The sequence below is a fragment of the Polypterus senegalus genome, chromosome 9 (assembly GCF_016835505.1).
Source record: "Polypterus senegalus isolate Bchr_013 chromosome 9, ASM1683550v1, whole genome shotgun sequence".
NCBI classification, from domain to species: Eukaryota; Metazoa; Chordata; class Cladistia; order Polypteriformes; family Polypteridae; genus Polypterus; species Polypterus senegalus.
The window spans coordinates 28,786,987-28,811,871 of NC_053162.1; the positions used below are offsets into that span (position 1 = coordinate 28,786,987).

At 42.5% G+C, this 24,885-nt stretch overlaps 1 protein-coding gene across 3 annotated transcripts in view; it reads right to left on the bottom strand.

The window, feature by feature from the left end:
- Positions 1-721: 721 nt before the first annotated feature.
- The window catches only part of si:ch211-243g18.2 (uncharacterized protein LOC559906 homolog), a 40,551-nt gene continuing 16,387 nt past the window's right edge, over positions 722-24,885 (bottom strand). For 2 of the 3 annotated variants that reach the window (XM_039762802.1, XM_039762803.1), the window contains exons 5-9: positions 13,404-13,568; positions 12,689-12,814; positions 3,917-4,134; positions 2,478-2,518; positions 722-1,052 (exon numbers count right to left, since the gene is read on the bottom strand). In XM_039762802.1, the coding sequence (XP_039618736.1) occupies positions 937-1,052; positions 2,478-2,518; positions 3,917-4,134; positions 12,689-12,814; positions 13,404-13,568 (666 nt within the window). In that variant the 3' untranslated portion in view covers positions 722-936. The remainder of the gene's footprint in view (positions 1,053-2,477; positions 2,519-3,916; positions 4,135-12,688; positions 12,815-13,403; positions 13,569-24,885) is intronic. The other variant, XM_039762804.1, reaches the window with a different exon arrangement.

Consider the following 24,885-nt stretch of genomic DNA (forward strand, 5'->3'; position numbering starts at 1 on the left):
TATTATATTATATTATATTATATTATATTATATTATATTATATTATATTATATTATATTATATTATATTATATTATATTATATTATATTATATACTGGACATAAAGCAGGAGAGAACTGGAGGGGTGCCAATCCATCACTGGCCCGCTCAATCCCTCCTGCACACCCACACCGCCATTTTGATTCGCCAATTAAGCTGATGCACGCTTGTTTTGGAATGAGGCAGGAAACACCATACAGCCCTAAAGGAAATGTACAGACTCGACATGGACATCATCCAAGTATTGGATTTGAACCCATGATGCTGGATTCAGCAAGTAAAGTACATCCTTCATTTGGACATTCGCTCTCTGAATTCTCAAAGAACAATAAACCCTGTGACATTTGACCCCCTGCATCAACATGCTCCTGTCAGCATTTGGTCATTTTTCTATGATTTTCAGTCTGATACAAGCAAACTGGTTGGGGTTCAACTCAGCGGTGTTCTTGTGTCTGAGTGCGATTTTCTCCAAGTTCTCCAGTTTTCTTTCCAATCCCAATAATGGGTGGTTGGGTTGGTTGGTGACTCTAAATTGACCTCCATGATGGACTGGAGTACCCTGCATGGTTGCTTCCCACCTTGTGCCAACAGCTAATGGGATCGGCACTGCCTTTCTGTTATCCTGTGTGTTAGACAATAAATAGAAGGATTGAGGAAGACACCAGACCCCAGAAGGTAACAATTGGGCTTCATCTCTCTTTTAATATTGGAATAAATGAAGAGGATCACAATTATCATGCACTTTATCTTTAATTATCTGAAAAAGGTAAGAACTGTAACACATATGGCAATGAAAGACCGACAGTGTTTCTGTTTTATCATGGAGGACATGGCGCCATGAGCCGTCAGATACCCAAAGGATTTCAGGTTGAATCCAGCAGAATTCATTGAGCAGAATCATTTCTTTTGCTCTTCAACCTCTTCCACTTCACTGGTTTCATCCACAATTTTACCATTGACCATCGTCTGTGTGACGACTTTTACAATCTTCCTGGTTCTGATGTCTGGCTCCACTGCATCAAAAGGAAAGAGAAGATATTGTTACTGCTGGTAGGGCTGTAGCCAAGTGACCGAGTGCTCAGAGAGTGTCCTGCCTCCAAACACACATATGCTCCATCGCAAACATGTTTAATCCAATAATGTCATGGGTTGGTCTATGCTGGCAGCATAGGGTGCAGAAGGGACAGGGCACAGACACTGGAGCAGATTTAGAGTCATCAATCCACCATCAAAGACAATGACCAGGTATGGCATTCAAACTCAGGACTCAAAGTTATAAGCTCTACACTTCTAGGCCAACCATCTCAGGACTATCAAATACTAATGCAGTAGGCCACTCGGCACCTGCCCATTGGAGCTCAGTGGGCTCAGACCTTCTGACCAGCATCTCTGTGCTTATGAGACCTGCTGATAGTCTGATTGATGGCTGTAAAGAGAGTAAGAGAAATGGCAGATATTGGAAACCACTTAGTTTCAAACCAGGAAGAAAAACCACTGGTACAGTCTTTGTATTGTGTACCCTAATGGAGAAACAAAGAGAAGGAAAGAAAGATCAATCAATGGCATGTGGAGTGCCAAGAGAAGACACTGGGACAGGACAACATGAGCAATGCATGAGACTCATCAAAATGATGGATGGTGAAGTGAAGACTGCGGTCATGCGAAGTGGAAAGAGAAGTAGAGCCTGAAGAGTGTCGGGCATTACATCAGGGTCGTCACAGTAAGAGAGAAGAGTAATACTATTATCAAACCTATATTGTATATATAAATTAACAATAAAACAAACTGTTAAGGTTAGATTAAGCTGGTCAGTTAAAGGAAAAATATCAGTACAATTATTAATATCTATATCTTAAAAACGTAAACCCAATTATCAATATTAGAATTGCACCTCAACAATATATGACAAGTGCTAAATTCATCCTATATCATCATCAAAAAATATTCCAAAAATAAAGAGCCCCTCAAGATACAAAGCATAAGTCAATAAATATTATAAAGGATAATAGAAACAAAAGCAACAGTATCAAAATAACATAAGAAGAAAAGAAACCAAAAGGAAAATCAACCCCATGCATTTAAACATTTGAATGGACATCATGATTGCTCCTCTAACATTTCCAATATTCCCCAGCCAGGTGAAATTGGTGAAGAAAAGCAAAATGTATTCCAGCTAAGTTAGAACATCACAGTGTGAGCTGATAAAGTGCATAGTGTGCCCTGTTGGCCCAGGTGTCAAGTTAGATTGTGATGGCGGGTCCTTAACTACACATCTGACAGCAAAGTGGCAAAGTGGGGCAGGGTGACATCTGGAAATTGTGAAGGTGCAGGGATGGAACAGCTCAGACAGGTGAGATGATTGACTGACATGCAGCGATCAAAATTCGGAGCTGATTTAAGCCATCATCAATCAAATTTCAAATTGAATTTGTGCTTACTTTTACTTTGCTGAACAGGAGCAGGTGGGGCAGCCTTTTCTCTGTAATGAAAATAAAATGAACATCTTTATCGACACAGAATAAATAGCATGGACATCACAAGAAGTTGGGAATGCTGAGTGGGTCCAGACCTCCAGTACACTTTAGGAACAACACGTCAGAAGACTGGCAGGGAGAATTTATTACTACAAATGGTTGTGATGCACCATCTGTTAGATTGACAAATGCAGTGCATTTTAATACTACTTGTATACTAAACACATTGCAATTGATGGTGCTGTGTAAATGTTAATGCTAATTGTTTAGATTTCAAGCCAACTTAGATGGGGAGCACAGCAAGTGCCAAAATATCTGAGCACCACTGGTAATTGTATAAAATTATTGCCAGGTGTGACACTTAGATATTTTTATTACAAGAAGTTTTGAACAGGGACAAATAAAGATCTATCTATCTATCTATCTATCTATCTATCTATTATATATCTATCTATCTATCTATCTATATAGTGCCTTTCCTATCTATCTATCTATCTATCTATTATATAGTGCCTTTCCTATCTATCTATCTATCTATCTATCTATCTATCTATCTATCTATCTATCTATCTATCTATCTATCATATGGTGCCTTTCATATCTATCTATCTATCTATCTATCTATCTATCTATCTATCTATCTATCTATCTATCTATCTATCTATCTATATATCTGCCTTTCTATCTATCTATCTATCTATCTATTATATAGTGCCTTTCCTATCTATCTATCTATCTATCTATCTATCTATCTATCTATCTATCTATCTATCTATCTATCTATCTATTATATAGTGCCTTTCATATCTATCTATCTATATCTATCTATCTATCTATCTATCTATCTATCTATCTATCTATCTATTAACTTACTTGTTTTTCTTGTATTTATTAAGCAAGATACTTTTGCAGGCACATCAATCTTGGAGAGAGAAAAGAGAGAAGAAAATTGCCAGCTGACATGTAACACTTTTCTTTTTCGTTAAAGATGGAGGCCCAGTAGACAAAGCTATGGATTCTATGCAGATATTGGGCTCATTTTCCACAAGGGGAAGTGTTGCCACACTGACCATATGACATATTTCTAAACAGGGAGGTGAGAGATGAAAGCCCATTCTGGCAGCATTGGGTGCAAGACAGGAGACCACCATGGAATGGATGCCGGCCCTTCATAGTTCACACTCTGTTAGAGCAAACAAATTTTAAAGTCCCCAGAGAAAGCCCCCATGCACACATAGAGAACATGCAAGCTCCTCACAGACAGTGAGCAGGTGGGAATTTCACTCCAAAGTGTTGAGTCTGTGAGGCAGCAGTGCTAACCACCACCTAAGTTTGCCATTTGCCATCCTATTCCACAATTCCGCTTATTTCCTCTATTTAGTGAGTATAAACTGCTTGCTTACAGCTCTTCTCCTTCCAGCAGGCGCCTATAGGTAGCAATCTCGGCCTCCAGGTTCTGCTTAATCTGCAGCAGCTTCTCGTACTCCAGCTTGTTGTTCTGCATGTCACTGCGGAGGGTGCCCAGCTCCAGTTCCAGCTGTTTCAGTGTGTTCTGCAGCTTGTCCAGGATTTCGCCGTACCGCTGGTTGGTCTCTCCCAAGGTGTTATCCAGCATATTGATCTGGGGGGAGATATTTATACAAATCTTCATTTCTTGCTTACCTACGATTGAAGGGTTCAGTTTAAATGGTGGGTTATTGAGACAAAGCTGGTGGTAAAGGCCAAGGTGTATGAGGATAAAGAGGCAAAGCTCATAAAAAATGTAAAATTTAAAGATTCAGCTTTTAAAAGCAAATACAAGAAATTAAATACACAAACTGTCTCAAATCAGGCAGCCATTGCTGATTGTGTACAACACCTTAAACAATGGACACCATCATACTGTGGGTATGTAGCACAAAGCATAGCACACCATGCCATTCTCAGATCATCTTAAACCAGTTCAGGGGTCTTACAAAACAGCAGGTGCCAGGAAGAGACCAAATATGGGTGGGATTCCAGTCTAATTAAAGGCGTACAATCATCAAGCCAATTTATAATTTTCTGTTAAGCCTACCTGCACGTCCTTTAGATGTGTGTGGGAACCAAGAAGAGAAGGGCATGCAGAGTGAATGTGCAGTCGTCACTCAGACAGCGACAGCAGTGGAAACATCATTGGTGATCAGCAAAATGTTAGACTAACATTTAAAAACTCAGTGCCAGCCCCTGCAATTGGATGTTGGACACCCTGACTGGTAGACCCCAATATGTACAGATGAACAACATCACTTTACTTCATTTGATGGGCTGACTCTCAACACAGGCACACCATGGATGTGGTGCTGATCCCCCTGCTGTGCTCCTTGTTCACCTTTCAATGTGTGGCCAGGCGTGACTCAAACTCCACCATTGAAGGTCTGAGTGCCACCAAAGAGAACGTGTCTCACAGAGATTTGGCTTCAGACATGGGGGGGACCGGTTAGCAATCTCACTCTTAACGTCAGCACAGCCAGACTTAAAGAAGTAGGAGGTAGAAGACATCGCCATCTCCATTGGAGAAGCTACTGTGGACTGGTTGCGTGAGCAGCTTACATCAACTTGGATTGAACATCATTGATGTCCTGAAGTGGACGCAACACGTCCCGGCTATCACCAATGCTTTTAGATCCTCAGATGTTTGAGGACAACCTCATGTCTTCTAGTTTGTTTTCCAGCTTGTGTGGTGCACAGGGAAGTCTGCACTCACTGGCTGCATTGCATTCTGGGATGGCAGCTGCTCAGCTCAGGCCTCATAACACTGTATAGGGTCACGGATTGTCTGAGAACATTGCTAGCAAACAGCTGCCTTCTGCTGTGCAGGACATAAATAACAGACACTGAATTAAAAGGGCATGGAGTACTAGTGAAGACCTCATCTGTCCTGCACAGTCACCATTCTTCATCTCTCAGAACCATCAGCACTCACTTCAGCAGATGTTGCATATGTAAAAAATATGCCTATAATACACACATGGGTGGTCTGACATTCCTGCCATAATGGAAGGCCGTACCTTACATGGCCAGAAGGACACCAGGCTGTATGGAGAAGCAACATGGATGGGCATCCCTGCCAGGAGGAGTGCTGCTCCCTGCCTCAGGTGTGAGACAGGGATAATGGAAGGACAATGGGAGACTGCTCCGTGGAATGGACAAGCTCCCCTGGCGTACCCCCAGTTTGGGCTCCCATAGCGTTTTCATGGGAGGACATCCCTGTTGGGTGCTTTGGGGGCTGCCAGAGGGTGCAGCCAAGGAAGGTCTCCTCTAGTTTATGACTGCTTGGCCTAATCCAGATGTGCTTCCAGGTGTAACAGTGCGATAAATGGGTCTGACATAAAAGGAGCCAGAGTGCCTCACCCAGGGAGTTGGAGGCTGGGAGGAGGAGAACAAGACTTGCCTGGGTGGGGTAGAAGAAGATGAGAAGGATAATTTCATATTGCATTTTGTCTTTTATGAAAATATTGAGATATGGCCCATTAACAATAAGAAAGGAGAAAATGCCACCTACAAGCCAACAGCATTCTTTGAGATTATAAACCTGTAGGGTGGATGGCCCTTTATGACAAAGTCACAGTATTTACGACCTCAGGTCTGTTGGCCTTAATCTGTTTGATTAACATAATATTTCAGATTATGGTGTATCAGTGCAAAATTTGAAATGACAAATGATGTCGACCCATTCATCCATTTTCAAACCTGCTTACTGTAATTCAGGGCCAGGAGAAGGTCTTGCCGACACTCGTAGTATCATACAGTGATGTTTATAGTGCCTTTTATGACAACAACCAAGTGAGTCACCCCACGGTGACCAGCAGATGAAGTTAATGAAGTGGAAATTCACAAATCCGCGAACAGCAAAGACAATGCAGGCCTGAGGCTAAAGCTAACTGCCATCCTATCTGCCATCATACAAACACATCAAGGGCCTTGCCATTATTGATATTTACATTTTTGTTCTCTTTATTGGGAATGCGAAACTAGTTTGTCTACCTTTGTATTGCAGACTTATTATTAGTTGTATTATCAGTCCATTGAATTTTGACAATAGCGTTTATGACTTGTTTAAAATGAACTCCTAAAACTCCTCTGAGATACTCCAGTATTTGCTGACTGTTAGAATTAATTGCCTTTTTTTTATTTTTATTTACCCAACAATTTAGTGAACCATTCCAGCTGCAGTAATTGTGCACTTTAGGAGGTTTCCTGTCATTTCAGAAGGTTATCTTCAAGTGGCTGTATTGCACTTTACTGCCCATTCAGTCCATTAAGAGATAAGAACACAACAGAGCCGGGCTGTCAGACTTCAGTCATTCACTGTGACTGATACAAAGACCATAAAGCAAGGAACATTTGTAACAAGTGAAGGCCACATGGCCTGCGCAGCAACACAAAAATGTGGAAACCGTGCCATCCTGGCCAAGGAACTGAGAGGAATTATTAGACACTGATGATCTGATAACATGTATCTTTTCTTGCCATGTATCCAGAAATGGCGATATTACGCAACAGGTGATGAGCTAAAAAATCCCACATTGGAATGAAGACCTGAGTTAGGTTCCTAGGAAGGTGTTTCTATTTGGATCTGTGATTGAACATTTTCCTTTATGTATTCTCACATGGGGGTAAACAGGTTAACAATCTCACTTGTAATGTCAGCAAAACCAGATTTAAGGAAGCAGGAGAACATCTCCACTAAATAAGATATTGTGGAGAGAGCGAATGGCTTGGAAGGAGATGGATGTCCTAAAGTGGACATCCCAGCCAACCTCAGAAATGCTCACCAGTGTTTTATCTCCTGAGATATTCGAGGAAACCCTCATGTCTTCTTTTTAGCTCTCCAGTTTGTATGGTGGAGTCTGCACTTACTGGCTGCATTGCATTCTGGGATGGCACCTGTTCAGCTCGGGCCTTGAAACGCTGCATAGGATCAGAATAATACTGGCAAACAGCTGTAAGGAGTGACAAGCTAAAAGATTTACACAAAATTAAATTTGAAATGAAACGTAGTGCTGCCCTTTCACAAAAAAATATGGAAAACTTGTGCCATGGACGCGACTCAGCCAGGGCTCGTCCCATGCCTGGGGTTTAAAGTTTTCTTTAATGTTCGTTTTGCTCTTTGTTGTGTCATTTATTTATGTTAATGCTACTTTTGCTAATTATCTGCTGTATTTTCTTTGTCTATGCTATGTTCCATGGCCACCAGGGGCCACCTGACGTTATCACCAGGGACTGCTATCTCCATCGTGTAAATCTGGAGGGTCTCCCGCAGCTCCTGGTGGTTCACTGTGAGTGGGCTTTGGAGTTGGTGACTTTGTGTGGCTTTCACTGTGCCTTGTTGCTTATTGTAAAATTCTGGATTTTGTTTGAGGTTCTGCTCTGTGTTCTGACCCCGCCATTGGAATCCGTCTCAGGACTTGTTTGCTTTGGATTGCCTTTGTTTTACAGCCAATTCTGTTTTACCCTTTGTGCTACACAGAGCTTTCTTTTGTGGAAATAAACCCATTTTATTTTACAGAGATTCCACGTAGCCCTTTTTTATATCTAGCCAGGGTTTTTGACAGGTTTTCCCTCTCTGGTGGACATTTTTGGAAATGCTTTTGGGACTCTGCAGGTTAATGAAAACAACAAGAAACATGTTTAGTCCCTTTCTGGGAGTGTTTTCATGCATTAATTCTGTGTGTGTCTTTCTGTCATTTAGTTTTTTAATAAAGATCTCTTGTGTCAACTGGGCTAGTGAGATAGTGACATAGTGAGAAAAAAACAGTAATGTGCATGATGGGGTGTTTTGGTGCGAAACAATCCATAGCACATCATGATCTTTCAAAAACATACTGCATGGTGATGTGTACGAGTGACATAAATAGAATTGATTTTACTGAGGTGTTACGTATTACAAGCATTACACAACGGCGGGAAGGAACAATGTTAAACATGGAGGTGTGAACGAGGCTTTAGGAAGCTCTAGTCCTCATTATCTACTTCCAAAAAAACCTTTTAAAACACCCAAAAACTCTTTAGAGTTTCGCCTTCCATGGTTTGCAGATTCACCTGTGAAATGACTTGTACTGTCAGTTTTGTGATTTTGCTGATAACTATACAGTAGAATGGCTGAACACACTTTTTAAGAATATTACCGAGAAGGATGAGTTAGGCAACTCCTGACGGGATGAGTGTGCTAAAGGGAAATGATGTGGAACAGGCTGAGAGAGACATGGTGACAACCTGATATGACGATGCTATGACATGAAAAGATGATTCCTTGGCTGAAAGTCCTCAATGTTGGTGTGAGAAAGAGGACGTGAAGCTTTGTTCATAATGGCTATCAGTCTTGTGTTTGTCTTTGTCTCCATTACTACCTTGAGCTGATCGTGAGTGCGTCTCATAAGTCAGGCTGCCTGTTGATTCAGCAGGCCTCTCCTGAAGTGATGTTACCGGCACGGACACACCACAACATGTGACTATCACAGAGTGACAGAACACGTAAAGCAGGGATCTCAAACTCCAGTCCTGGAAAGCCGCAGTGGCTGCAGGTTTTCATTCTAACCCTTTTCTCAATTGGTAACCAGTTTTTGCTGCTAATGAACTTCTTTTGAATTCATTTTAATTGACTTGTTTTTTAACATTTGTTCCCTGGAATTCCTCTGAATTGCTTCATTTCTTTCCTTAAACAGTGAAGTGAGTGAGCCAGCAGAAGACCAACTAAGTCAGGGTCTCAAACTGCAACCAATTTCACTCCTACCAGTTGCTTCATTAGGCACCGATTCTTGTTGTTCATTAAACCCGTTCTTTCATTCGATGGGTTGTTGCGGCTCTCATTGTGCAATAGTTGATTGTTCATTTTCTGTTTTCTAAGTGCTCTGTGTGGTGTTATGGGTCCACAGCTCGCTGAGCAAAGGCCATTTCTTTTTAAATAGATAATCACCGCACTCGAGGTGGCTTCGTGAGGGGGCGAAGTAGTCGTAGCAAGCCGCGGGGCGATCGGCGGTGTGGGCATTTCTCACCTAGTGCACAAGTGAGGGACTGCCCACATCCGTGATTGTTCCCGTGGCTAATGTGCTGCAGCTGCTATGGCCCCTCACAATATAAGAAGTGCGAGTCGGTTGGAAAGGGGATGGAAGATCAAAAAAGAACGAGAGAAAGGCTAAGAGGACGGAGATTACAGGGAGCGTGGAAGCAAGTCGGTGAGAGAGACAGAGACACGCGGAGTGTGTGGGAGAGCGAACGAACGCTCGCGGGCAGCTGCGAGGGCCTGGGTGTTAGGCCGACACCTAGGCGTTGGAGTTGGAAGTTGCTCCCGCTGAGCAAACAGGTAGCAGGAGTGACCAGGGAAAGGCGACTGGCCGCGGAAGGCCGGAAAGGCAGCGGGAGTTGCGAGGCTTGGAGGTGAAGTCCTTGGTGTGGGCGTCCTGGAGACCAAGGAGTCCAAGTCTCTGGTCTGGGGTGAGTGCCAGACCGAAGCCAGGATCGGGAGGTCTCCAGACCTGTGTATGTGAGCATGAGGAAATGGCAGCTGCTGAGAGAGTCTCGCCTGCTGTATAGCCCTAGCGGAAGGTAGCAGGTGAGATGCACCAAGCTTGTCATTGTTTTAAAAACTGCTTCCTGAGGAACCTTTTAACCTCTGGTTTTAAAGGATTGTTTTTTTTTTTTTGTGCGTACTTTTTAACCTCTACGATTTCTTTTAATGGATTATTTATTTGTAAGACTTTGAAGCACTGCACTATTTAGTGAACACTGTTTTTGTTGACTATTTTAATAAAAGCACTATTTACCTTTTTGGACATGTATGCCATCCCCTTGCTCAGTTGTTTATTGCCTCAACTGTCTAGCTCATCGGTGACATTACCGACGGTGTTGGGTTGAAGGGCTCCCGAATAGCGATGGGAGTGTGGAGACAAACCCACATCGTCACACTCTGGTAAAATGTTTTGTGGACCTGAGCAGATCAACATTCCTGAGACCTTCATCTTTCTTTATTTTCAGATATTGTATGATGGACACAGTTTGCTGGTCAGGCTTTGGTTCATTTTGTATCTCATTATTGTTTGGCAGCTAAAGAAAAAACAATGAAGGGGTCTGAGTCTTCAACAACTCAAATCAACTAAAATGAATTTAAAAGAAGTCAATTAGCAGCAAAAACAGGTCACTTGTTAAGAAAAGGGTTAGAATGAAAACCTGCAGCCACCGCGGCCCTCCAGGACTGGAGTTTGAGATCCCTGACGTAAAGCATTCCACTCCCCACATGATGAAGAGTAACCGTGATAGCATTCAAAGCAAAAAATCAGAAAGTAATTTAAAAAGTAAAAAGCCGTGAGAAACGATAAAAAAGTGACTAATGCTGCGTTCACAAGCTCTCTGACTATTCGGACTTCCAAGCTGTGACGTTTCACCTTTCCAGTTCAGTGTGTTCACGTGGGTTTCTGGTTGGGCTATTTGGAGAAATGCAACATTGATGTTGATTTGCTATTTGGTCTTCCAAAATAATAATATTATGTTATTTATATAGCACCTTAAAACAGAAATTAAAGATAAACATTTTTTGTTGAAATAAAGAACAAAATAAGTATATAAAAACAAGTTTCCCTTCACTCCAAAAGCAATTCAACCAAAAATGTCATTTCGGACTGATCAGGTCATAATGTCTTATTTTAAGTAATTGACTAAGGTGACAGGTCAGGGTCACATCACATCAGAGCTGGTCAATCCATAGGTGGCTGCTTAGGGTGTCATCATCTTAGGGGCGTCATTTATGAAAGTTAAGGGGTACACGCTCTGGACAATGAGGGGGGCGTCCCACTCCAAGTCATAGCAGTATGAACATAATGTCCTCGGTATGATCTGTAAGTGCCAGAGTGGAAGGACAAACATCCTGACCAGGATGAAGGAAGGATTCACGTCCGGCAGCCGGACAGGTGAACTGGCTCCTCGGGTGCAGATCATGGCTAAACCCAATCAGGACACCTGCAGGTGGAAATGCAGCCCTGTCGGGGTCTTTGGGGACCACCAGAGGGAGCTGCCGGAGGAGGGTTTCTGTACAACCCGGAAATGCTATGGAGAGGAGACTGGAAGCAGTTCCTGGTACTGGTTTTAAAGGAAGCCCTACTTGAATCGAGTCAGGAGGCAGTGGGCAACACTCTATGGGAGGTGGAGAGGAAGAAGAATTCATTTGTTTGGTACAATTGTGGCGTATTACTGAAGTACTAGGGTGTTGTACCGTGTTATCCATTATGAATGTAGAGAAAAGCCAAGCAAAATGACGCCTTTTATTGGCTAACTAAAAAGATTACAATATGCAAGCTTTTGACGCAATTCAGGCCCCTTCTTCAGGCAAGATGTAATCATTATTGGCTTATTACTGGAGAGAGGATTGTGTTTAAAGGGGCTTCTGTGAATAAATACCTTTTATTTTATTCATATAACATCTGGTGTCATACTGTGTCTTGGGTTTGGGGCTTTCTGGCGCCCCCTTGTGGCCACGGTAAGCAAAGGGGCACCATTTGTGTTTCTGAAGGTGTGCATACACTGGACACTGGGTGGGGATGCCCACCTCTCACCCGGTCGTCAAATTATGATGAGAATGAGTGAGTGCTGTTAATGAAAGTAATCCTGATTTGGAAACCTGACCCAGTCACTGAACTCTGATGATAGTGAGTGGAGGTCGTTACCTGCTGGGCACCGTTTATGAAAGAACAAGTGCGCATACTCCACACACCAAAATTTGGGGTATGCTAACAAAGGGGCACCATTGTGGTATTGAAGGTGCAGGCTCTCCAGGCTCTCCAGACAATGAGGGGGACACCATACCCCCAATAGATCATTGAACCCTAATAATATCAACTCCTCACTATGGACAACGAGAGGTGACGTCCATTAATACCTCCTGGGGCTCCAAGCTCATCACATCTCATACAATTCGGGTAGCTTTGCTTTGTCCAAATTGTCTTATAATTCCGAGATTGTTTAGCGTTCATGTGGAGCTTGCAACTCAACAACTCATCACCCATCTGAGAGCACATGTTCACTCGAACATTAGATAAGAGACAGATCTCCATGTCTTCTGTCGCTGTAAGCCTGCCTGAACCGAGACAGATTGCTTTGATATCAAGAATCGAATAAAGCTGCGCTTATTGGTCTCGACCACGGGAGCCGCCCAAGAAGCTTACCTGCTTGCGCAGAGTCTCAAGCTCCAGTTCCAGGGACTGCAGGGTGCGTCGCTTGTCGCTCAACTCATTCTTGGCATTCTGAACAGCTTCTGTGTTCTGGTCCACTTCCTTTTGAATGGTTTGTGTCTGTGGGGAAGGCAGGCACATAATGTTAGTGGCCGCTGGACATCCTCTGCTATGGTTTCTATAATTAAACTCTCGACCGATTTCACAGAAACTGAGGTTTGCTCGAATGTTCTGAGTAACACATACTGGCAATGACTGATGTTATGGATCACTAGCATGGAGGATCACGACTTATGTTAGCCATTGACACTGCAATGGACTCTTCTTGATAATTGCTTTAAGTACATTCTCTGCTTGCTCCTTAGATAAAGAGCTATGAATGCTGTTTACCTTAAAAGATAAAAACTAATCCTCAACTATCACAGCTTAGTGACTGAATTACGTTTGCTTCAGCTCAATTAACATTTTCTGCCTTGCCTATCACATCAGCAAATTTATAGAAAAATTGCCAACCAGCACGTCAGGCCGTTCTACTTCATTAAATTTTCGGTAACATCTTTACCTTCGTTAGCAGTGCCACATGCAAGTCGCCATTGTGGCGCAAGTTTTAAGTATGCAATGAAGCTTTCTATCTCAGTCTCTTCTCCCACAGGATTTTGTATTTCTACAAACCTCCCCTTCGTCTTTTCCCGTTATTCTTTGCATTTACCTTGGACTGGTACCAGGATTCAGCATCATCCTTGTTCCTCTTCACAATGGCTTCATACTGCTGGCGCAAATCATTTAAGACGGCATTGAGATCGGGACCCTCGGGATGATCCACCTCAACAGTCACCAGCTCCTTAGGCAGATTAGGCTTGAGGGCACTCATTTCCTACAAGGCAGATTACAACATTTAGATTAGTTTTTACTATCCATCATTTTGCATTCGTATATCCAGCCGGCCATTTTCAACCGTGTTTTGAGGGGCTTGATGGAGGACGGCCGGACTTTTTTAATGTTGTTAAGATAAGCTGAAGTTTAAATGTGTGAGAAGTGGGATGCTGCCTTAATTTTAACAATTTCAACACTATGATCTCAAAAGTGACCAAGCAGCTGCATGAATAAAAAGCTAAAGTACCACTTCCGGTTCACGGAAAATAGCCCAAACGTTGATGGAAATCTACGTTTTGTACCTAATACTTGTATGCAAAATTTGATTGACCTAAGTGAAAGAGTACTCAAGTAATTGTGTTTATACACACACACACAGACACACACACACACACACACACACACACACACACACAGACACAGACATAATTCCATAAACGGCTTTTTCAGACTCAGGGAGGTCTAAAACATCGAGATTCATCAAAATCTCGAAATGGAATTTTTGAAGGATTCCAATACTTTCCCCATACATTGTATACAAGAAAGTCAGGGATGTCTAAAACATTCGAGATTCATCAAAATCGCAACTTCAAATTTTAGGACGATTACAATAATTTCCCTATGCATCGTATACAAGAAAATAAAAACCTGCTAAAACTCATCACTTTAACTTGGCTTTTTCATAGCTACATTTTCCTGATAGACTGTATGAGTATAGAATTATCAGATTCTTCTGGGATCCGCTATCTGTACTAATGTCTACTATTCTCTGGTGACGATCTCCACCTCCGCCACCCGATCAACACCATGCAGCCCCCTGAGAAGATGGAATGAAGGCGGGTGTCTCAGCTGTCCATGAGACCAACTCAATCAAATCCCATTACTTGAAGCATGAAAACCAAGAGGTCTGATTTAGAAACATTTTATGCCAAGTAGGGTTGGGTGGTTTATTTGGCCTTGGAACCCCTGCAGATTTTTTTTCTCCAGCCTGACTGGAGTTTTTTTTTTTGTTTTTTCTCTCCTCCCTGCCATCTGACCTTACCTTGTTTTGTTGTTACTTATTCTTTAATATTATTGCTTAATCTTAACTGTTCACCTTCCTTTGTCATGTTATGAAGCACTTTGAGCTACGCTGTTTGCATGAAAATGTGCTATAGAAATAATTGTTGTTGTTTAGGGCGGAAAGCAAGGAATTTTGGACCCTCCAATGTGGGCCTGATCTTCACAGTTCCTTTCACGTGGCTCCAATTCAATCATCTGCCTCATGCGCTGCCTACTTGCACATTCACACCCTGTGGTCAGAGGAAACGCCACCTGCTCTCTCTTTGTCCATCGACTGACTCAGTGAGACACACGTAGTCATTAAGTAAGCCTAAGTCAGAACCGTAAGTCAGGCTAATATTTTGTCAAAGTTAGAACGTTGATCTGAAATGAGGGCAACAATTCATAAACTGGGAAGTCACAAAACAAAACAATGTTTCTGGAACTCTGAATACAAGTATTTATACACCAACTCAGATACTCTGGAAACACTTAAACTGGTGCTTCCATCATGTTACATGATGTCCTGAAGTGGCAGCACCCATAAAAAACAAAGATGGCATTTTGGCACACCAGGTCTTTTGATCTAGGAGTCCCAAAGGAAATTAGAGAGGGGGAAAGCCCATCAAAAACCCGGCTAGAAACAAAAAGAGCCCTGTAGAATCTTTACAAAGTAAAACATTTATTCTTCATAAAAAGTTTCCCTTAAAACAATGAAGCCGTATGGAGCACAAAAGTAAACTGGAATTGCTTGTAAGAAGAAGGCAATATAAGCAAAACAACTCCCAGTACAGTACAGTACAGCAAAGTCTAAACACGAAGCAGAAAAAATCCAGAAAATCATAAAGAATGTTGAATTTATAAAAAGCACGAGAACGCGTCATTGCTAAGCACATTCAAAATGAACTACCAGAAACTGTGGGAGACCCTCCGGAGTTATAGTGTGGTGGGCAGTTTGTGGTGGTGATTGGCAGGTGGCCACGCCCTTCAATAGCAATAATTGCGCCCCATTGTGCACATGCCACGGACTTTGGTGTGCAAGAACCTCCATTCAACAGTAACAGCAATCTTTATGGCGCTGATTAGGAGACGTACTTCTGTGGCTTGTGAGTTTTCTCCATCCACCAAGTCTCTATCCCACCAGTCCAGTTCAGGGTCATGGGGAGCCAAAGTCTACCCTGGTGGCAATAGGTGTAAGGTGGGAACCGATTCCAGATGGAGAGCTGGTCCACCTCAGGTCACCCTCATGCACAGATCTGCCAGTTCACACAACACACTGGAGGTGCGGGGCAGCGCTGATAATCTCGCAAATCATTTGTGCAAAGCAAAAAGAACAGCAACCCTCAGACTGATGCCTGCCAGACCCTGCATTGATTGATTATGCTATTCCTCCAACCTCAATGTATTCCAACAGAGGGTGCACTGAAAACGTTACTGGTGAGGTCTGCATTGATTACAAAGATTTCAACCCATCTTAGACAGCTAGTTTGAGATAACATGATATGATATCCCAACACAATCCCCCCAACACAATTGCTTGGAGTCCATCAAAAAGTAGACACCTTTACTTCAGGAATATTGGGAGTCCGTTGGTTCGCCACAAATTATTTAACGTTGCACCTTCTCATCCAAATCGTGCACCCTATCACATTTGAATCTTATGGCTGCAGGAGTTCTGATGATCTCTAAAGTTCTGGTGTTCTGGTAGAATTCGGTATTTGCGTACACAGGGTGTGGGCTCAGATTGTTAAAAAACTCATTTCTTATTTCCTGGATTATTTCTTGTATCTGTGAAACAATGTCTTATGATTATACCTTCCTGCTGCAAGCAAATGTCATTCTTGGTTAATAAAGTCCACCTAACAGTCCACTGACGGCGTATCCAACACAAAACCCGGGCACACACAGGCCTGGATTGATGGCTTTCTAATCGATTCTCCCACCCATTGTCCACAGAGCTTTGTTTATCTCTTCGCCCTGCAGCTTTATTTCCTTGTTTGTCTTGTGCTTAACAGGCGAGAGGCTTTTTGCTTCCTTTCTGTTTACTCTAGGATGGGTAAAAGGATCCAAAGCCGCTTATCTACCTCCACAAAGCCCTGCTGTGCATGACCAGGTCTGCCCCGTCACCTCCCACCGCCTCTGCTAATTACTTTGTAACAAATTTCTGTCAAGTACTGGAATTCGTTTACTCCCTGACAACTTCCGCAAGAAAGATGTCAAAGACAAAAAAGGAAAACTGAAAGGCGATCAGATTACGGCCAAGCCATAACACCCCGCCCTGCACAACAGACTAGTGAACTGGTCTGCTTGCCGTGCGGAACTCTTTCATCTCTGCTAGGTTTTGTAACCCCAGAAAACATAATGCAATGCATCATAACCTAATATGAAATGACATTACAAAATATAATCCACTTTAATTAAAGCAGAAGTGTCTGTGTGTGTGTCTGTCCAGTTACTATGTCTCTGGCATTCCAACAGATGGTGCATCACAAACATTAACACTGCTTTCACAAATCCCACACCGAACATTTGCTTTGCATTTGTCATTCCAACAGATGGTGCATCACAAGCATTTGACAACTGCAATGCATTTTATTACAAAATACATTCCAACAGATGGTGCATTTAAAACTTTACTGATGAGGTCTGCATCGATTATTTAAATTTCAACCCGTCTTAGGCAGCTAGTGTGACATAACATGATATGATAGATCATGAAATAGCATGACATTACTGTGAGCAGAAGCATGCAGGTGAAAAATACAACAGGACAGTATGTATCTTATTTGGGTTACCCTTAGCTGGCCAGAATGCCAAGTTGGACTGATCTCTCCTGCAGAAATACTTTATGGATTGGCTGGCACCTGGTCAGGATGAATGGTTCCTTACCTGGCTGGGAAGCCTTTATAATGGATAAATGGAGGGGAGCAGCCTCCTAGGGCCATGAGGTCCCTGAGTGTGTTAGGTGGCAGAATCTCTCTGGTAGAGTTCTCATGTGGTCTCCTAAGGGGCTGTATGGAAGTTATAGTACTAATGGGCGGCCATTCTGGGTTTCTTGTGAACCTATAGGGGGAGCTACGGGAAAGAGCATTCCTCTGTTTAGAGAGGTTCTTCCTGACCCAGAAGTGCTTCCTGGAGACACTGTCGTACTCCCAGGTCTGGCATGAAAAAGGTCACTCTGCCTCACTAAGGTGAGTCGGGAAAGTAGTTGGAGCAAAGCTCACCTGACAGGAGTGGAGGAGAAATCAGAAAGAGAAGGATTTGTATTGTGTTTCATGGGAGAAGAAATCTGTGAAAGGGTACTTATGGTAAATACACGTACTTTAATGGCATAGCGTTTGTGCAGTTACGTCTGTGGTTTGGAACTCACTGATGCCCCTACAGACCACAACTGGTGTAGTCGGCAGGATAACTGGTCATCTGCTTGGCAGGGATCTGTACTTTTAATCTTTATTGTTGTAACAGGAGCAACACTGCTTAGCTGCAGTGAATACTGAAAATATCAGCAGAGGCTCCTGGGAGTTGAACGTTTTGCAGGGGTCTCTATGAGAACTAAGAGAATGTGGAAGGGGTTTTCAGGTTGGCTGGGATGACACTGTAAATACTCTCAAGTCGAGGATCTTAGTCAAGTGAGAGGGGAATTGAGAAAAGAGCAGTGGCACTGACTAGCCTGTTCTGTTTAGTATTATAAGACGGCGATGAGGTGAGAAGGAACTCGCATACAGGGCTAGATAGCCCACCTTTGTTTAATAAAGCTGGGGGGAAATGCAATTGTGCTGTTTATTGGTTCCTTTGTGTTTGATTCATTGTACCCTCTCTGGAGACTTTAAATACTTTAAGCTAAATAAACTCCCTTCCTGTCATTTCTGGACTGTTTGGTATTTTTTTGATGTGTTGGGATCTTTGTCAGAGTGACCCTTCAATCACATAACATAACATAACATAACATAACATAACATAACATAACATAACATAACATAACATAACATAACATGCTTAATCCAAATATTAATTACTAGCTGTCCTCCACGGCTCCGACCTGTGTAGCAGTGAAACAGGACAAACTTTAAAAAGCAATAAACAAACAGGTATCGCTAGCTAAGCAGAGGCAGCGTACACTGCAAAACACAGAGGCAGACCGACTCTGCACTCCTGACGTCACGCTTCTCCCCTCCCTCGGCCTGTAGCCTCTGTCTCTGATTAGCACAAATATATCGTTCTGGCAAGCAAACTGGGATACTTGAAAGATGAGAGAAGTCGCAAAATAAACCAGAAAGTTCAAACAAATCCTAGAAAAAAACCAATCTAAATCCATTAAGTAGTTCTCTCATGAAAAGACAGACATACAGACAGACGTTGCATTAGAGATTATTAATCTATTTAAATAAAACTGTTAGGTGTATCCATCCATTTTCTAACCCGCTGAATCCGAAGAAACTTTGCATGAGCATTGCCGTTGGTGCCATGTCATATCAGGGAAAGAGGTTATAATAAAGGGGGGGGGTAACCCTAAAACACCTGCAGCTCCCCTACCGTTTATCTGTGCTAAAACATAAATATAGTGATGAAATGAAATAAGTCCAATTATTAAATCTGCCTTTTCCAAATCAGCACTGCTGTCCTGCACAGTCACTTTTCTCACTTCTTCCTCATTAGGTTGCTGAACAGTCAATCATAAGAGTTCAAGTATTATGTGTCTATATTTATATATTGCATATAGTCATGTATGCAGGCTCATCCAAGGTATGGCATCCCACCCCGGAATAAGAGGGGGCACTGTCTCTGATGATCTCTCACAGCACTGTCAAGTCGCCCATTCAAGGCACAGAGCCTGAGAAGCTCCGCCCCTCCGGGTCCAGAAGGTATAATAGCAGACGCCTCTGGGAAGAAAAGCGTTCCATTTTGGACCTGAGCACCTGACAGAGTGGAGCCCCCCCAAAGCCTGATGACTTTTTCCTTAACCTCACCAGAGGGCAAATTTGAGCCTATTGCCCACTTTGTTTCAGTCAGAGTGCCATCGAGTGCCTGTTGCTTTGTTTTCTGTTCTGATTAAATAGGGTTGGCCATTCAGCTTTTTTCAGGATTCATTGTGCCTTTGTCACTCGCTCCCCTACTACATACAGTATATATATATATATATATATATATATATATATATATATAGGGTGGTCCAGATCTAATTACGCAATTTTCATTACGCTATAAGTTTATTATATAGAAAATCACCTGAAAAATCCCGGATTATTGAGAAGTGTGTAAACTGACGACATGAAGAATCGTCTTCGCACCGACCTGGAATCGTCCCCGCATAAATCAAAGTCATCCAGACGATCTGGATCTGCAGAATTAGATCTGGACCCCGTGTACTATGTGTATAGGTGTATACATAATTTTGTTGAATGCTAAGTATCATTTTTCAAAATGTATTTGTTTTTATATTGAATTGTGTCAACTGTTCTGAGGAGTTATGCAGTAAGAATTTGGTTGTACTGAGTACACATGACAAAACCATCCACACAGTTTCCAGTTTATGAATAATAATCTACAGGAAATATAAAGGATAAAAGAGCCAAATGAAAGCCGGTTTCCAGTTTCCGGTAAGCTGTTTGCATGACAACATTGGGGCTCTATGTGCTTAGGGTCATGGAGTGCAGAGATAAAGGGCAGGTTATCTGTAAATTCCCACCTCTGCTATCAGAAGAGCGGTGATAAGGCTCCACTCGTCACGTGAAGGCTGACCGGTTATCTCCCACAGATTGCATTTACATAACTGCTTTCAGCGCTCACTTGCTTTTATGATGGACAGCACGGCCTTAATTAGTGCCATGCGGTCAAAACCCAGAAGCCACTTGGAGTCATTCAGTGGCATGGAGTTCAAGGTGGAGTTTTGCCTCTTTGAAAAGTGTGCTGTACAGCGACGAAGGAGAGAAAAGTGCGGACATGTAGAATGTGTCGCATATCTGGAGTGCCACATGGATTTAAATTCTACGCGCTCCATGTCTGTGTGGAGTTTTCACGTTCTCCCTTCTCATATCACAAAGGAGTGCATGTTCAGTTAATCAGCAACTCTGAACTGTTTTTGAGTGAGGTCCATGGCCTCTTGTCCAGGGTTGGTTCCTGCCTCGTGCCCAGTGCTGGGACATACCATCAATAGCATTGTGAGGATTTGTTACGATAAAAATATCTGAGGTACATCTGTAGATAGTCAAGCAGATTTTTTAAATGCTAGGCTGGCATTTCATAGGATTTTCAAAGATGTGGTGGGCATCTAGGAGGCTTGGGTTTCTAGAAGTTTTTACTTGCATGACATTTCAATTGGAGGTGAGCCCATGCAACAATTATGGATGAGATCTGGCTTTGAAGTGCTTGGTTGAGAATGTTTGCATTCTGCCATTCAGACACACTGGAGCACGAAGCTCACATAACATCTGTTCTCACAAATTTCTATTTTCGTTCATCTTTGGTGAAAAAAAGTTTAAGGACACATGGTGGGAATCCTACACCTAATTGCTGTCTGCCATGTCTACAGGGGTCTTTCAATCGGTACTCTGGGTGTCCAGTCATCCCAAAGATGTCCACTCTAAATTGACTTGCGTTGTAAGCGATTGTGCCCTGAGATGGACTTGTTCAGCCATCTGGGGTTTGGTCCTAGGCTTGTGCCTGGTGCTCCCATCACACTTTCACAAGGGACATTGGAACATTAGAAAAATTAGCGATGAGAACAAATCATCCACCCTGTTCACCTAAATTGTCTAAAGTGACATCAAATCGAGATCTGAGGTCTCTAAAGTCCTAATGAATGATGGACCTACTAACAATTTCTGTCATGTGAAAAAAATGACTCCTGGGATATTATACGTTAATATGTGAGGCCAGAATTAAAAGGCAATGCCTATGGACCTTTGGTTTTGTCTCCTGAGGTCCTGTTTGTGAAGTGCAAAGCCAGGACAGCATGGTGGTCCAGAGGTTAAAGAGTCCAGGGGACTCAGCTTGGTTGCTCAGTTTGGATGTCCTCTCCCTGTCCTTGAGTGCTTTGTTCCAGGTTCACCACTTTAAAGACATGTAGGATACACCAATTGTCAGCTCTGCTCTTACTGAATGTGAGCGCTTTGTCAATGTGCTCTGGGGTGGTCTCCTTGTCCCGCCTTACACCCAAACCTCCCAGAAGAGACTCCAGCTCCTGTCAGTCAGATTTTTCCATCCTTCTTACTATACACTCGCCCACTTATCTTATACATTAATCTTTTCATTCAGCCCTTGTGCCATACTTTCCAGTACTTCACATCCATTATACACATCCATCCTTCATTTCACTCAGACACCCAGTTTCAAAATTTGCTTTCATCTTATTACTGTTGTGAGGAGCTGCTGGCTGCTTTGCCCAAGATGCCAGTCCATCACAGGCCCCACTTATGTACAAGGGGCTTATTTGAGATTAGTTAACCAGTTAACCCAACAGCCAGGGATAGCATAAAGGAAAGAAACCCACATGAGCACAGAGAGAACATACAAACTCCACACAGTAGGCACCACCAGAGGCCAAAGCAGACCTGATTTCTCCAGCTTTACAATCTGTGATGAATCAGCACTAACCTTAGAAAGAAAAGGTGATAGACATTGAGGTGTTATGTTGAAGATGCTGAACATGCAGACATCACCCCAAAAAAAACACCCTGCAGCCTCTTCACTGTGATGGTAGGGTGTAAGTGGCAGGATCAGCAGGATACCTGGGCATCCCTTAGCATGTGCAATATAAGAACACTAGAACAGTCGTGACGAGGTCAGGCCATTCAGCCCAACAAGATTGTCCACACTATTCACCTGGATTGTCTGTTATAACATTAAGTCAAGAATTGAGGCTCCCTAAAGTCCTGCTGTCCATTACACTTCTAGGTCATTTATTCCATATATCTTTGGTTCTCCGCATGTATATAAACTTTCTAACCTTTGTCCAAAACCAGCCTGTAACATATTTCCAACTGTGTGCCCATGTTCTTGTGGCAAAATGTATGCATTGGATCCACTGGACTACTTCCTTTCCTAATTTTAAGCACTTCCATCATGTCCCCTCTTGATCTTGATTTTCTTAAACTGAAAAGCTTCCGCTCCTTCAATGTTTCCTCAAAGCTCATCCCTCTAAGTCCTTCAATCAGCCTGTTTGCTCTCCTCAGGACTTTCTCTAGTGCTGCTATGTCTTTTTTGTAATATGGAGACCAGAACTGGGCACACGGCACGCTGGGTGAGGCCTCACTAGAGCTTTAAAAAGCTTGACTTGAACACCACACATCGTGACACCATATATCACCTAATGTACTGTAGCTGCGTTTATCCAGAATTTCTACAGTTCTGCAGCTTTTGGTTTACTTCAAAGGATGATTCAAGCAAGACGTGTTCATATAATCCATCCATCCATTTTCTAACCCGCTGAATCCGAATAGGGTCACGGGGGTCCGCTGGAGCCAATCCCAGCCAACACAGGGCAGGAACCAATCCTGGGCAGGGTGCCAACCCACCGCAGGACACACACAAACACACCAAGCACACACTAGGGCCAATTTAGAATCGCCAATCCACCTAACCTGCATGTCTTTGGATTGTGGGAGGAAACCAGAGCGCCCGGAGGAAACCCACGCAGACACGGGAGAACATGCAAACTCCACGCAGGGAGGACCCGGGAAGCAAACCCGGGTCTCCTAACTGCGAGGCAGCAGCGCTACCACTGCGCCACCGTGCCGCCCTGTTCATATAATTCCACAGACAAAATAACTTTGTTTTCAAAGTTTTAGTAAAGCAATTCACAGAAAAATATAGAAAAAAAATGATATTAAAGAAAAGAAAAGTTCTTGTCTAAGAAAAGTTCTGTTTAAAGCTTCTATATCTTGTTTCATTTCTCTAAGTTTGGTCATAGAGTCATATTTGGCACATTAAATGCGTAAGCACGGTCAGAAAACTGTATGCCATCTCCTATTTGCAAACATATATACCAGTCCATGCTAGCAGTGAGACTTTTTCCTAACTGGTTGATTAACACTCAGTTTTTACAGACAGAGCAAAGTTTGTTCCCAAGTTAATATGCAAGGGGTAAAGGCTATACCATATTCTAGGTAGCTGATATTCTTAACATCAGACGTTAACTTGGCTCTTACACTTAACATCCTAGTAGCGTCCTTGATATCTTCTGTCCACTGTCTGGATGTTGACAGAGTTGAGTCCACGGTGACTCTCATGTCCTTACTCTCAAGTTTCAGACCTTCCAATGTGTTTTCAAATCTAACATTTTTGCTTCATATGTGTGCCGTTTTACACCTACTTACATCATCTGCCATAAATCTGCCCAAGTCTCACTGTAACAATGTAAATGATTCAAAATCATCCACAGACTTTACCAGCTTATTGATTATTTTCGTGTCCAGATTGCCTTTGTATATTAGAAGGAGCACTGGGGATGACCCATAGCACGTTATACTGCTTTGGTGAACAATAAACTACAATAACCACAACAAATAACTTACCGTATATACTCATGTATAAGTCGGGTCTTGAAACCCAAAAAATCGATTGTAAAATCAGACCCCAACTTATACGCCCGTTCAAAAATGCGACACTTAATTATGCCTCCTCCGATCTCGCATTAGTTTTTCAGACACATCAAATTTCGTTGCAGCAGCGCACTTACCAATTTCTTTCCCTACTTCGGCGGTTCTCAACCTATGAGGCGTGAAGTGACAAAAAAGGGACGCGAGCAAGAATCGAAAATATGAAAATATGAAAAATACATCTATTGAAACCAAAACAAATTAACTTAAACTACATTCTGATACTAGAAAAATAAATATAGAGTTAGATAAATGTCGATAAAAGTTAAGTAAGTATAATAAAACTTGTAGCGGTGTATCGGCAGCAAAAATTATAGGAATACATTTTATTCGGGTTTCAAAAAAAGTTAGGGGAGTTCGATGAAAACTGTTATGAAAACTCTGGTCACAAATACTTAAAGGTTGAGAACCGCTGCCCTACTTCAACGACGTTTAATTTAAAACCAGCTTCATATTTTCTTCTGATCGAACGCTCCATCGTAGATAAGGGATGCTCTTACGATAAAGGTGTATGAGGGTGTGAGATACAAAAATCAATAATCAGTGCAAATGCTGCTTTGGAATAGTTTGGGTATCACCGTGTGGTCACGTAGGCACAACAGAGAGAGAGAGCGGTTAGAAGCACACGCTGATACAGCGCATTAACGCACCCACATAGAAAAAAAGGCCGTGTGCTCCGTG